Source organism: Mya arenaria, chromosome 11 (assembly GCF_026914265.1).
Source record: "Mya arenaria isolate MELC-2E11 chromosome 11, ASM2691426v1".
In the NCBI taxonomy this organism is placed as follows: Eukaryota; Metazoa; Mollusca; class Bivalvia; order Myida; family Myidae; genus Mya; species Mya arenaria.
In genome coordinates this window covers 22,390,859-22,406,991 of record NC_069132.1, presented here as the reverse complement: position 1 = coordinate 22,406,991, position 16,133 = coordinate 22,390,859, and the positions used below count along the sequence as shown (strand labels likewise).

Sequence of the window (16,133 nt, the reverse complement as noted above, 5' to 3'; positions counted from 1 at the left end):
TCCGAATGCTATATTTTCCGGAACATCACGTTAACTGACCAATTAAACATTCGGAACTCCTCGGCCATTTTTTCAAAAACAACCTCGGATGTATATGGACGGTTTACATACTTAAAAAGTGGTACGTTTAAGTCCGCTGCAAATAGATCGCGCAGTAATCTTATTTAGTAGTTAAAATTTATGACTTAACTCTTGGGAATCGTAATTATGTTTGCAATAATACACTTCACTGGCAATCAATTTAAACTGAGAGCAATGAATACAACTCTTAAACACTACAATTAATTAATGCTTTTATTAAAAAATACGGACTACTTCAACAGATGTACCGGCATACATCCGAGGTTGTTTTTGAAAAAATGGCCGAGCAGCTCCGAATGACCAATTAAAATGAACCTTATATTCAGCCATTACCAGCGCTGTTAAAAGCCGGTATTCGGTACCGTGTGAAAATGGTATTAGAGCCATAATGTTTTTATAAGTTACGTTCTGTTTTGAATACATTTCTAATTGAAATAGTAAGACAATTGATGGTATACCAATGATTTTAAATGTCTTTAATGAAAACTATATCTCTCTATTAAAGGCTTTAAATTCACAGCGAGGCGGTCTGTTCATGTGCATTATTAATGTTTCAATGGTCTTTTAATTAAAATTATTTTTTCTATGGTCTTTTTTCTATGGTCTATTATTAATGTTTCTATGGTCGACAAAAATACGCCAGCTCGTTAACGTTTTCTGACAATGATCTTCAGAATTGGGTGCCTAAATGTCTTCTGACAATGATCTACTGATTGAAACCCCAAACAATTTTCAGACGATATAGTATCGGCAATGTGATGCGTAAGTATGATAAACGTTTGAAAAGCTATTTTTGTTATAAATGTATTCAGTGCTAACATTGTTCTATGTTACAAATATTCGTTCTGCATGTTCTGTTGCAATAAGGAAAATAACACAAACCATACAACGAACTGAACATAATGGAACATAAGACAGAGTTCGCATAACACAACTAACCTCTCGATTCTTTTATCCCTAATTTTTTGTAAGACAGTTTTTTTTTTTCTTTTTTAAAGGCACTCACTCATATATTGTTTTACTGTTGAAATTTAGTCGTATTACTAACTATGTACAACCACCAAACAGCAACTCGCAGATACCCGTTTGAGCAAAATATTCTAAATTCAAACATAAGACAATTCAATTTTAATAGGTTTAATAAGTTTAAAATAAATATATTTTCAGAGGTTATTAACATATTTCGGTCCAACATAACTTTTTTCTGTAACGTGATTCAATTAGTATTTACAGCAGAGCACTGTTTATCACGTTTGATGCATTCGGAGCACCTCGGCCAATTTTCATCGAAAACAACCTCGGATGTATTTGGACGGTTTACGATGTCAAAAACCTTTACATTTTACTACGCTGCAAGTAGATCGCGTAGTAATTTTAATTTAGCAATTCAACTTTGTGACTTTACTCTTAGGAAACTCAATTACGTATGCAACATCACACATCACTGGCAAGCATTTCAAACTAGGATTTAAACTACTATAAATGATTGATACTATTATCTAAAAAAATACTAACTACTTCTACTGATGTACCGGCATGTAACCTAGGTTGTTTTCGATGGAAAATGACCGGGGTGTTCCGAATAATGTGCTATCATTGTAACAAACGTTTTATTTACATTTTAACAAAATGATTTGTTTCGATGCCTGATTCGACGAACATAAACGAGTTCCTTTAAACCAAAAGCTTGTCTGTCAGAACAAACAAGAAATAATGCTATTAAATGAATCATCCGATGACTTGGCTTATATTATATTACACAAAGCCAAACTAATGTGCATTTTATCAAACGAAATCTTTTTCGTCCATTGTTTTCACGTTATCACTCCTAGTCTTTTCAAGTGCTCACAAGGACAAGCAATACTGCCCTGAATTGGGATAGATTTAGGAAAAATGGAAAACCAGCACAGTGTAAGTGTTAAGTAAACAAACAAATTAGGTAAAAAAATAAGGAAAGGAGGAACGGGCGAGGCGAGCTAGTCGTACTAAGTTTCAAGATTTTACCCAACATGTTTAAAATATCTTATAGCTAAAAGGCGCGTAGCTGCCTATACGCGAGTACGCGGCTGAATACACATGATTCTGACAAAAAAACAGCCAAAATTGCAGTATGCGTACTTGACTACATGATTCTAAAACCGTCCATTTTTTAGTCCTAAGTAAAGCAACTCAGAACGCCCAGAATGCACAAGACTGCACCATGGTTTTCAAAATAATCCGAGGGGGCATGTCCCTGGACCCCCCCCCCCCTTGCATAATTATATGAATCCACATGAATAAAGGGCTAGCTACGCCCCTGGTGTATAACCTGTTTCGCTTTCTCCGCCCAGCTTGATCTTTGAGATTGTATCTTATATGTTGTAAATGTCTTAGACCCAATTTGAGAAGGCGGGGAACCAAATTAAATGTCATTTCTGTAAAATTGTTAAACTACAAATCTTAATAACGACTAGTCTTGGTACTTATCAAAGGCTGAACATGTAGGTTATAATTCAACAATAATCTCTGCTGCCTACCAAATGTTTGCATTTTAAATGATTGAAAATGTTCATGTTCATTGTACATGTATAGATTATGTTTGTATATTTTCTATATGTTCGAGAGGACCTAAATGCATTGTTAGAATAATCGGTAGTTGAGGAATGGCCACTTAAATAATTTATAATTAAAAACAATATGCAACCACAGATATGGCACTTGAGTTGCTTTTGCCAACCGAGGGAGACAAGAACTAGTCTCACCCCGCCCCCCCAATTTGAATTATTACCCGTCTTTGGGAAACTTCCCCCAGGCAAATCTACCACCAATAATGACCCTCATTGCCCTCCCTCTAAGAGTGCGGACTCTGCAGACCCCACCGGCGGTGTGACTACATCATCCTCTGAATTAGGCACCTTAACCTTCATATTTGCCCCATTTTCAGTTAGAGATACCATGACAACGAATGGTTGAACCTGTACCAGGCGTGGATCAGACACAGAAACAGCCTGTTTGGCCAAACGTTACCTGGGAGAATTCTCTGAACTTTATTTTGGGCCCGGAGACTGTTCAGCCTCGGCAAAAATGAAATCTCTACTCTTGTACGACAGATAAAGCACTCATCCCTTTTCCAAAAGGACGGACCCCCGAACATGCCCCACCCCTCTCGAAGTTACTACCAGAGGAAGCATTTCTACCTCTCTGAGCTAACCATTTGACCGACAAATTGGCATTATTTGCACAAACAAACCTAGCTACCCGCCTCTCAGACTTCAAATACTTTCCAATTAGAGGACCATCAAACTTTACCCCCACGGTTTATCTAACTTGGGCCTTCCTAACTTTCGCCCCCGGGGCTGCATGATTCAGGTTCAACCATCTTGTCATTATGAACCACGTCAAATCTCCCCCTTCGTGCGTACTCTTACGAATTCCTATTAGGGCTTGGCCACCTCCAATTCCCTTGGTCGGCCTCCTGGTGTTACCAGAAAATCCGATAAGTTCAAGTTCAACCCAGCCGGTAGAGTCGTAGGAATATAAGTAATCCCCTAACATGTGTCTTAACTACTACCTACAGGTGTGAAACTCAGATATCTCCCCTCAGATTATATAAACCCATAGAACCATGCAATCACCCACAGGGGTCATATTCCCCCGCGTATTCCGCCCCATAGCTCGCGGTCCATTGTCGGAGTCAAGGTAAAAACCCTAAGTTAACACCCGATCCTGGACGTGGCGAACCAATAGCAACATTTTAATGCCCAATTCTCTGCACTGCTGACCCGATTCCCCTGATGCGGTACATGACACATTGCCCTAACCGGTACTTGGGATCTGTATGACTGAAATAGATCCCGAGGATAATTCAGGCATTCACAAAATGACTAAAAGAAATACAGCTATTTTACAAGCTGGTCTCATCAAAACACATTATTCAACAAAAAGTATCTTAACTGGTGCAGATTGCCATAGTGGTTAAGTGTTCAGAGTTTCATGCAAATATTATCTATTATCTATTTCAATCATGTTATGATATACACTGGAGTATATACTTTATATAGCATTCTGTGTTTAAACATGAGCCAGTAAAAGTAAAAATAAATGTATTTAGAAATATCAAAAGATTCACATAATTTCTATAAAAGATAGTATGAAGGTTTACATGATCAACAATGGTAGTGTGTGTTTTATATTTTATCATAAGTTTGAATAAATGTATCATTTCAATTTTCCTATATAATTCAAAAGTGTTTTAATCCTTAGAGGAAACATGTACAACTGGATATACATCACAGTTGAAACTGTATAAAAATACATATATTTTTGAAAAATCTAATGCTAATGGCTTTTAAATGCAAAATCAAACTTAAAAAAAGGAAAAAGAAATTTCAAATATTAAATGAAGATTACACACAAATGCCTCACTGCCTATTTAACCGTTTAAAGTATTATGTTGTATTGGGATATGCAATTAATTTCAGGTTCTGTTTAAATATATCTGTAGTAATCTGTTGGGTCTGGTATCTCCAGTGTATGTAGGTATAATGTACTGTTCTGACAAAGTCTCCTGAATCACACTGGAACCTTTAAGGTGAGTATCTTGAAGACTGACTCTGGGCATATTCTAGATGTTTGAAACATTGTGATTTCTCAGTGTCCTGAAAAAGACAAAAAGTTATGAAATATTGTTTAATACAGCACAATATAATACATTTATGAAAACGCCTTTTAATGGTTAAACTACAAGTAACACATAATTTACATTCCCATTTTTCAACTGAAATAGTATGCATATTTTATGATAATTATTGTCTTTTGAAAAAAGAAATAAGTTGGGTATTTAAGAAAAACATGTAAACACCATTCTGGTCACATTGTATTTCTTGTTTAATGTTCATATAAGTTAAATAACAATTATGTTATACCAGTTAACTTCTCAAAGTAAGATGCCCAACATCATCTTATTGTATTATTCATAAAATTTGTTTATATCCTATTGCATTTTATCATTTCCTACCTACTTTTACACTGCCCTCCATTGCCATCTTGAAGCATTCCTGGTAGTTTTTTTATCATAAGCCTGAAATAATTTACTAAAACAAATATTTAACAAGCAAAAAAACTAAATAAATGAAAACATATTATATCAATAAGCATTTGTACATAGCCTGTACATTAACTGCAGATATATAATATGGTTTTGCAGTTCAGTTTCTACATTAGTCCTTATGTGTTCATATGTTAAATATACCTCTTATATTATTCATAAAACCAACATTAGAATTTAATTCCCTTTTCCATACCATTATTAAACAGAGGTCAATGAAGAGCACAGCATTTTCCATCAAGACCATGACACTTCTGCTGTCAATTTTCATTTCAGTTTTTATTGTACACTTGGCATCAAATGGTATGACTGAAAAAGACAAGATTTAACCTTTGTCAGTTGAAAACTCACATATGTATTATACTACAGAGTTCTACATAAACCATATGATACCTTACTAAAACAAGTTTCAATTACAAGTAAAGGTGAACTAAAATGATTACGTTGTCACCTAAAAGTGTTCATGGTATTAAAGTAGTCAATAATCAACTTATTTGTTGTGACAGTGTTGTTTACATTACTGTACAGTACATTTATATATATTTAGCATCAGTTTTAGATTAGTTCTGGCTTCCATAACTTTAATGTTGATATTTATTTTTTTGATGTTTACAACACATCCAAAAAGGTTAATATATAACGTGTTCGCTGAAGTTCTTTAGCTAGTTTAAGATGTGCAAAAATAAGAAAAATAATAATGTTATATCATGACATGATAAAATGGTAACACTGTTTAATAATTCACTGACTACATGCCACAAAGACCGGTAATATTACAACAAAATATGTACAGACATTTATTTATCCGAATTAAAAACCATCCGAAATAGAAGAATTTCAAGAAAATGTTTTACTTAACATATAAAACAGCAATGGAACCTAATCAAATTCTACATCATATTCAATGTTTTAGATGTACACAATATCAGCACATTTACTGAATATAACAAAAAGCTTACATCTTCTACAGTTAAAATCCTTTTTTTGACAGAACGACGAAAATAGAACATTGTCGTACTGTTTTCAGCTATTTTTAGACATAGTTTATAAATTCCACACCAGCGAACATGCTACACGCAATATTAAACTCTCAAATGTTGGTATGAAGTAAAAGTATACTTTGATATGGCGAAAATCTTCATCCGCCATCTTGATCGTTAAGTTAACGAGTGCCTCTTACTGGTCGTAGGTTTACGAGCAAAATTAACGATAAAGCAGTTGCACGTTGCGTCTCTGAAACGGTGCCGATAGGTAATTTTGGTCGTACTACCAAAATCAGCTAACGATCGCCTTAACGATCGTCTCTGAAACGCGCCCCAGGTTCATACAAATTTGTCATTTCTTCCACAAATCACAACGACTTGAATAAAAGTTGTAGGGAATCTAACAAGGACCGTTTTTGTGAATGGTTTTGAAATCGGAAAATCGGAAGAAAATGTTCCAATTCAAGGACCAATTTATTGAAGTTATTTCAAAACCTTGCCGTCTGTTTCTGACAACATTTTTTTAACCATTATACCGTTCAACAAACCATCGGTATCTAAAATCTGACAAAGCAAAGGATACAAAATTTTGAAAACAGTTAAGCATAAATTCATGTTGTGAGGATCACAATATGGTAAAATAAAAAAAATATATAAATAAAGGTTTTTGGTTTTGTCAATTGTTAGCATCACAAAAAGCCTAAAACTACAAATAAATCTAGTTATATGATAACTTCCAGTATGGAAATTATTATAGTTACCGTGTGTTTTTCATTCAAATCATTGCATGTAATGAATAAAGTGTAAGTATACCTGTCTGAATTCCGCTTATGAATAAAACAAAATAAAAGAATTCCATATTCTTTCAGTTTACTTTATCGCCAATGGCTTCCTTTGTTAACAGATTAAACGGCGACTCGCTATTTTAAATCAGAACATTTGTAAAGGTTCAATGAGTTTTAGAGTTTGTAAGTTGCGCTTTGGTAAAGCCATACCGGGAAGAAAATACCTGCAATACAGAAATCGTTTTCGCCCTGCAAAGCTTTTGGTTAAGATTGTATCTACTGCTGAAGAAACAAGTAAGGTTGTCTCTAAAGACTCAGTCAAGTTACCTTAGTTTAAACTGTAACTGAATGGCGTAACAACGGTTCGCGTTTTTGATTAGGTTACTCAAGTACGTGTGATGTATTTGCACCTGTATCATATGACAGAAAAGTAAGGTTAATATAAATTTGTAAAACATGGTTATTAACGTACAATGAACAATGATCGAAAACTCTACTCATTGCATTCGAAATTTGAAAATGGGTCGACACGTTTTGTTATCAAGGTATGATAAAGCGTTGAAGAGGTCTGATTTAGCCTGACCGTATTTTTTTCTGGCCATAGTATAGAATTGAGCTTCAAGGTTTAGCCCTTTTATCTTTTTTATAATACGTAAAATTGGCTTAATGAACATTACCATATTCACCTTTACTGTTTCTTTACATCACAGTATACACAGTGTTAACGGGCGTCAAACGTGTGCATTGTTGGACAACAAGTATCAGTTAATAGTTAATGTCCTGAAAACATCAGTCAGAAAACCGGGCATTTTTTTACGTTATAATGACTGTTCTATCGTTTAATTATAACAATCAGAGAGAGCCTGCATGGAGGCTATCGCTTTTCTATGGTCGAAAAATATTAACTCTGGTGTCTATTGTGTCTATGGCCGTTACACAAGAGTAATATTCATTGCTACACTCTTGTATAGTGGCACTTCTATAGGTAGATTTATTGATAAGAACAATTATTTCAGTATGTGTTAAACATATCTATAATAATAAGCACATGTACTGTGGTCGCGGATATTATTTATTCGAAATTGTACTTCACTATTTCAAACAGTGACACAAACAATTTCCCTTTGTATATTGCAAATTGATACTTATTTATTTGAAAATTACGATTATCACAAATGCATGTGCCATTGCTGAAGTATACACTTCATCTTATTTGTAGAATATTTTGGGACATCTTCATTTATTTATCGCACGCATGTATCATCAGTTTCAATTAATTTGACACTTCTTTTGTCACTATGGCGACTCTGCTGACTTACTCGGACTTCATTTCGACTATATTTTTGTACTGTGTTTTAGTTACTTAAATGCCGATATGGGACGACTTTAGGTCAAAATTAGTTCTGTGACGAATTTTACCACATTTAATAAAATAGTTGACTGTAACCTAAACAGTTCTATCTCTTTCAACCTTGATAGTCCCCTAGGGCTTAAAAAATACATTTGGTTCGGGTTGTCCGACCCTACCTACGGAATAGGCGCCAACCCTACCGTTTGTATAGTTAGTTAGAAAAAAAATTAAAAACTAAAAAAAAAAATTTTTTTTTTTTCAAAATTGCTTTTCCTTAATGCTTATACAGAATATAACTTTAACATCATTATCCCATGATCAAAATGACATTCTTATATAAAGCCTTATAAAAAAGCCTACCTACCCTACCTATTTTTAAAAGGATGTATCCCTAACCAAACAACTTTTTTTATGCCTAGTAAGAATAATTTTGTCAAATCGGAATGCTGATCGCAACCTATCAACGTGCTTGGTTTTTAACCAATCGGCGCGCAGTTTAAACAACCAATGAAAGCAATGCTTTGCTTGAGCGCTTTCCTAGGCGTATAGTATGCAGGGTTTTTGATAATATCATCATTCACCGTCTGCGTGGCCTAGTGGTTAAGGCGTCAGCCTGCGGAGCGGGAGGTTTGGCTACGATCCCGGGCCGCGTCATACCGAAAGAAGTTTGTACAAGTAGTTCCCTTGCCTGGCCCTCGGCATTTATAGGGTAGTGCTTGGAATAGTGGTGTATTAAGAACTGGTTTATTCCAGGAAAGTTGTACCCCGTGTATCGGTTCTTTACATTGAGCACGTTAAAGAGTCAAGAGGTTTCTTCGCAAATAGCTAGGGTATCGCACCCAGATCACTTGTATCTCACTCTGTATCTTTTAATGCCTGGATTTGGTTGTAAATTGCTGTCACTTCTATCTCATGTCACTTATGGCATTTTTGGCGGGGTTAAGCCATAATGCAGCCAATGGGCGCGGGCACCCCTTGATAAACTCTAATAAACAAACAATATCGTCATTTTAAATGCAGATATCATTCAGTTAACATCAAAAAATAGTTGGTATTAACCAACTTGAACTTTTTAGCTGCTTGTCCAAAATATTAACTATATTTACTGAAAAGCTTAACTTTGACGCGTTGTAAAAGCTGACGAGTTGACCGGGTTGTTGCTGAAAGATATGATAGATAAGTTAATGCCTACACTCCTATGCTCTTGCCTGAAAGCTCAGCTATCATATGCGGCATAGTAAGTTGAAACTTCAACAATCTTTCTGAGAAAGCTCTGCTTTCCTGTTTCATGTAGTAGGAGCGTATTTATAGATTGCAGACACAAAAAAAAGTGAACGTATTCTATGTATATACCAAGAAAGTTCGGCTATCTGGTATTTCATAACTGATAAGTAGTTTCATTTCAAGTTACAACTCTGTGTTTTATGCGAGAAATCCAAGCTTTCTGTTAGTTCACAGGGATCACTGTAAAATCAGTAGATTAAGGGAGTTTGAAAATTATTGTAAATAAATCGCTCATAGGAAATTTAGCCAAAAGGAAAATTACTTCTTTTATAATTATTTTGTGATCATTTATTTGGTGCTTCATCAAACATAATTTGTACACAATTAAAAGGTTAAGTAACCTTGAGGAAAATTATAATATAGTTTCATATTTTGTCCTTTATTTAAGAGTTCTGCCATAAGTTTGATAAAATAGTGTACAGCCGCTTGAAACACTCCGCACACGTTACAGTTCAAATGTACTTATCTTAGGATAACCCAGACAGGACAGCAGATACTCGAATTAACAAAGTTTTATTAACCTAGGCTTAAAATCATATAAATTTCAATAGTTTTACTATCGCTTTTCGGAAATATTGAGCATCACCTGTCATATGTTTAAATCATTTTTTAGAACAGAGTTTTAAATTACCATTTTAATGATGTTATGTCATTGAAACAAGTGTTGTGTTTATATAGCACATGACATGCTTGTTTGCAATGTCTGAGCCTACAGAACGAGTCAATTTAGGATGTTTTTTAAACAATAAAAACATATCGATCGCTTCAGCTCAAAGATGAAATACTGTAACAGAAAACTGGTAGATGAATTTGGGGAAAATAAGGGTGGGGGGGGGTTGCCTTAGCCTATCGCTTTAATAGAGGTTCTCTTTAGCTTCGGTTAAAGCATATTTATGTGAAAAGCTACTGAAACAAGCTCAGTAGCAAAAAGTTTAAACATTATCCGGTTTAATGGCACTGGGTAAACGCCAAAGACATAGAACATAAAATCACAAACAAGAAACATGGAAGAACAGCACAAAACTCAACAATCAGCACAGTGCATACATACTGTATAAAAACTAGGTATGTTTATCAAAGATTGTTAGGTACCGCCTTGGAACGGTCAGTAAAATGTAAATTTACTGGGGGTTTAAACCAGTTTAAGTGCACAAACCTCACTCTTATCCTAATTATCCTAAATAAAGATAAAACGCAGAAGGTAAATCCTATCAAAGTATCATTGAGTTTCATAAAAAAATGCATCATTGTACTTAAACTGGGAACAAATAAAGAAAATATTATTAAAAATAAAAGCGACATGTATAAGCTAATCTTTCCTTCCAAATGATTTGAAAATGTAAAATATTTGAAGAATATGAAGTCACATGCCAAAACACTCCAAGTCAGCCAAAAAAGTTTTAAGACAGAAAAGGTTTTAAAGATAACATGAATTAGCAAAATATTCTTAAATCAAAGGACTGAAAGCTTAGTTATGTAAGGATGTTATATTCAGCCCTTTATTTTGTTTCATGATATCATCTTCAAAATTAGAAGGCAAGTGCTCTTCAAAATTTCGAATTGCTTTGTTGCATAAGGTCATGAAGTTTTCCTTTTTACACTAAATGTAAAGAACGTATAGTTGGAATTATACGAAAATTAATTTCAAGAATAAAAAAATAAAACAGAAAAAAAGTCTTATTCGATTTGCATTTTACCAAAAGTAGTTTTATATCTTGATAACGTCAATAAAATCGTAAAACAATACTTTTCTGGTTTTGAATAAAGTATGTGTTTGCTAATTAGTTGTATTACAGGGAATATGACTTTAGCTTCAGACTATTCTAAGAGTGCTTTGGAGTCAAATAATGATATTTATATCACTGTAATCATATTTTCTATCTCTATTATGTAATATGAATTAGCATAGCCAAGAGTTATTCACGATCCGATTATGTTGTAACTAATTTGATATTTTAAGCTCTCATAACTTTCAATCTGTTTTAACCAATGACATCATGGTATCCCCAACACGTGACAAATTTGTTTCCAACGTATCAAACTGACACCAAAATGTTTAAAAGTTATACCATAATGCGTTATCATTAACAACAACTGTTTTATTTTAATTAGGTCATTACGATTATTTGATTAAACAATACAGTTACTTTTCTTGTGTACTACTTGTTTGAAAATGCATAATACAATTCTAATGCATTCATTTGTTTCTTAAGTTTTACAAACAAGCAACAAACAACATAATTAACAATTTTGCCAAGGTAAATGAGTTCTATGAATTAAAACCCTCAAACACGATTTTCTCAAAAAATGAAAATATGTTGTTAGTCCACTCATAAATCCAAACGACAAAAATGGCATTTTCTTAAAATCACAAAGGTAATTCCTTTGCAGTTGGCAAACAATTTGTGAAAAATAGACATTCTTACCGAAAATTAAAAAAAAAAACAACAAGGTTGTAATTTTGCACCGTTCAGGGGGGAATACATTAAGGAATTATAATTGTTCGCATTTTTCGCCCTTCTAAATCATTAAAACGTTTAACAATTTGTTCTATTTTGTACAAAGTAACTCTAAAAACAGACCGTATATTGGAATGTTCGCTATTCTATGGATTCAAGAGTCAATGAAGCCCCATTTTTACACATAACGCTTTATTGGCATTTGCAAAATATGTGTTTTCTCTTGTGCCGTCGTGTGTCTTTCGGTTAGTGTTTGCATTAAAGTATTTCGCCTCGATTCAAAACTTTTGACACACATTCCGAATAAACTAACAAACTTTTGGCATAATGAAGGTACCAAATTACAGAAAAACTTGGGTGTTGGAACATGGTTAATGTAAGGAAATTTAACTGTTTAATAATGAAGAGAAAGGAAACAAAATTACTGACCGTTTCACTGGGCACTGACATTTTAGTGCCTGGTATCAAAACAATGTACCACATGATTACCGCCTCTGTAAAGTAGTGAAAGGGATATAATTCGACTATTTACAATACACTGAAACTGGAGCATGTGTCCCTCTTGTATACTCATCGAGGGTTTATCGTTTACAACCTCGTTAATCTCGTTAATCTCCCTTACCTTAAAATGTTTTAAGACTGCTAGGCTTCGAACCTATGTTTGCACAACTCACTATCTGTCACTGACTGTTGTTTATTTCAAACGTTGAGATTTAAGAGCCAATGTTTTACATTGTATATGCTCCATTACATTGACAACTTTGTGAAACCCTTCTGATGATGTCATCTTATGTAATACAATGGAAACTAGAGTATCAAATCAAGTCGTCAACAACTTCAACAAAGATCTTATTTGGAGACCGGATTTATCGGATTAACAGGCACTTGGAGACAAATAAAGTCAGGAAACAGCACAATCTGAAAGTCACTTTTGTGTAACACCTCATATTACTTGTGTATACGGAAAACACTTTGCAGCACGTGCAATAAGACTTCAACAATTGTTTTTATTCTTCGAGGCGCAATGCTAATTGCCTAATAGTTAACGTGTGTTTGCCAAGATTCTGGTGATGTTCAAACCCAGATCTTTTCCTGTTAACCGTTTATGGAACTTAATCATATTCGCTGCAACTTACATTACAAACACAAAAACTGTGTCCCTAAACGGCAGCCAAACGAAATAGCGTAATAGTTTTATTCTAAATACAGGAGTTTATACAATAAAGGTTTTACTGAATTTGCTCTTTAAAAAGGGGAGCAAATTTTAATAAAACTTAAGGCTAAATGCAGTAAAATACAATTAAAGTGCACTATTATATATGACATCGACGGCTTAAATGAGTCATGAGGATGAAAATGTGACGTTTCCATTTTTGTGAGGTTGCATGCCTCAAATGCAGGCAATCATAGTCATTTAACATCTTTAGAATACGCCCTTAATTTTATGAAACGCATTGATATACGTTTGTTTTTAATCCTATCTCTGGCTTAGAAAGTGATTTCTTTTTATATTAACGTAGATACCTCAATGCGGATTTTCGTAGACGTCGTTATCTACTTCAAAACAATAGATGAATCATGATTAAACAAATGATTTACAACCGTATACAGCTATTGTGACTGCCGTTTTCCATGGGAAAATATTAACATTGTTTACACATTAACACATAATGTAAGACTGGCAAATTGTGTTTTTTTTAATATAATAAGATGAAACTTTTCCTTAAAAAATGTTTTTTTTAAATGTTATGTATTATTTAAAAGAAAAAAATGTGCGCACCGGCATACCTTGTCTAAAATTCAAAGTAAAATATACACCAGTTGTCAACGAACTTTTTGAACAGCCCTCGTACAAAGACATAAAAATATAACTCATTGAAAAGCGAAAACAATTGCAAAGTAATCACTAGCGAAACATAGCAATACCAGGATAAACTGTTACATATACAACTAAATATAAAATACAGTACTTAATAAAATAATATTTTTATCAATCTAAAAATATAAATATATATATATATAGTTAAAAACACACTGGCTGATATGACTAGCATTCTTGTATAAAACAGGGTTATCATTCGTCCATAATCAATTTGCATCAACTAAATATGGTGGTATATACTGAAAAAAGGGTGAAAACAATAACAAGTAGTTCACCAAGTGTAAAATAACGCCATAAATGCTACGTCGGAAGGCAACTTTTTGCTTCAAATGAAGACTTTAAACAAAAATAACTTTATTAGTTGTTCACCATTTTAAATGAAATATAGGTCAGTCTACGCCGCTTACGGGACCCCGCCATTGTTTTTTTACCAGAATTGGATTGAGAGATTAGTTTTTTCAAACACATCGCCAAAACTTTTCACAAAGCGGCCGTCTGACGGTGCACTGTCAAAACATTATTTTGGAAACAGATTTGTGGAAGAGTTTGATAAAACACAAAACCTTATTAAACTCCGGTAATAAAACGAAATTGAAACCCTCCAAGCGGCAAAGAATCCCCTTTGTTTCATTTAAAATGGTGTAGTAAAGGAAAAGTTACCTTTGTTTTAAGTCTACAGTTTAATAGTGTCTTCCGACGAAGCATTTATGACGCAATTAACACGTTGTATACACACACTGTTAGTACTCATGAAATAAACACCTCTTTTTTGATACAAAAATTGAGACACCAGGCTTCAGTAGTTAACATTTAAGTTAACAGGACTATCATAACACTGTATTTATGGGCGGAGTCCTTAAACAAACGACTCCGGAAAGGATGCCCTCCGGATGCACGTATTTATATACAAAATAACTATATATAATTTGAATGATTTTAAACAGCATTTTAGGTAACATTCTGTATTCAGAACATACAACACCGCCAGCAACAGTGTTTGAAGCATTAAGACAAAATATCCAGAAAAACGGGCCTTTTTCTGCTCGATTTTATCAAAAGCCCAATATTTTTCACCAGAGCAAATAAAATGAAAAGCACGCGCTTGTTTGTCAAACAGACCTAGGCCCTACAAATAAAATTGGTTTGTATCGCTTCTGGTCAGATGTATTTGTCCGAATGAAAATGCGTTTTTGTTTCATTTAACAGGTCTTTAATCATGTTTTACACTGTCGATTATTAGCACTGCGAGTAGTTGTATAACTACAAAGTCAAAAGCAGATCACGCAATTGTGTCTAAAGGAACTGTATTCTGATAGATATGTCGACTGCTCTCGCTGACTGTATTGTCAGAATCACTAGCATATCTTGCTGCCGAGGCGATAGACGAGTAGTTTCCTTCCGCTTCCGTCTTCTGCAAATCTTCGTACACAGGGTGTTTGGCATTTCCGGTACGTGCGTTCATTTCAGTCATTGTTGCTTGATCTTAAACAACGTTATACATATTTAATGAATGTTTTTCAAATTGATTAAACTGCAAATGTATATTTAAGGAACGGATTGGATTGTGCTAAATGTATCTTAAAATGACATTTCAAAAATTGTGAATGTTGTGTGTTTCCAGTTTTACGTAAGTACTACAATGCTAAGCGAATCGGTAATCATTGCGTTAATATAATATACTAATCTTGACACCCATTGGTGTACACACTTACGTTGGTCTGACCTTCCAAGCCTTCTGGTCCAACGTGTATACAGGAGTTTTATCACAGACTCGCCTGTCCTCCTGTAAGTTTACTCAAACAGTTAAATATAGAATGTTTTAATTGACCTCGGACATACTAAAACTATTTCATAAAAAAAATCCGATAAAAATGATTTATTTTCCGTATAAAGTAAAGGAACGTTTAGCAAAATGTCAGACATTGTAGAAGTTTAAAAAATTCGTGCAATCCATTTTGAATAAGTTATAAAAGGTCAGGTTTGCTATGTAGATTTGTCACTGTTTATACAAATTAAAATTCGATATTGCAAAACTATTACGATAATTTTTTAGACCTTTGAATTTAATTGCAAACGAATTAACACTTTAAGCCAGTTTTGATAGCATTCGAATGATACACAACATAAATATTAACATGATAATCACGTACTTGAATAGGTTAGTTAATTGAACCAAAAGAATATGTAGCCAAATAGACACCGACACAAACAAACGGTATGCA

General features: G+C 33.9%; 1 protein-coding gene and 1 long non-coding RNA gene across 5 annotated transcripts in view; both read right to left on the bottom strand.

The window, feature by feature from the left end:
- Positions 1-16,133, bottom strand: part of LOC128207273 (cell death abnormality protein 1-like) — a 31,169-nt gene that overhangs the window by 11,168 nt on the left and 3,868 nt on the right. Inside the window, exons 3-4 of one of the 3 annotated variants that reach the window (XM_052910109.1) lie at positions 15,624-15,694; positions 14,802-15,393 (exon numbers count right to left, since the gene is read on the bottom strand). In XM_052910109.1, coding sequence (XP_052766069.1) covers positions 15,191-15,393; positions 15,624-15,694 — 274 coding nt within the window. In that variant the 3' untranslated portion in view covers positions 14,802-15,190. Of the gene's footprint in view, positions 1-6,963; positions 7,112-14,801; positions 15,394-15,623; positions 15,695-16,133 lie in introns of those variants that run through there. The other 2 variants (XM_052910108.1, XM_052910107.1) reach the window with 2 other exon arrangements.
- LOC128207275 (uncharacterized) lies at positions 4,106-6,375 on the bottom strand. Of its 2 annotated transcripts, none has more exons than XR_008256671.1 (4): positions 6,287-6,375; positions 5,364-5,476; positions 5,082-5,140; positions 4,106-4,718 (listed from the first exon to the last, which is right to left on the bottom strand). It is a non-coding gene; the product is annotated as an uncharacterized LOC128207275 (long non-coding RNA). The 2 variants fall into 2 exon arrangements; XR_008256670.1 differs by lacking the exon at positions 6,287-6,375 and adding an exon at positions 6,127-6,182.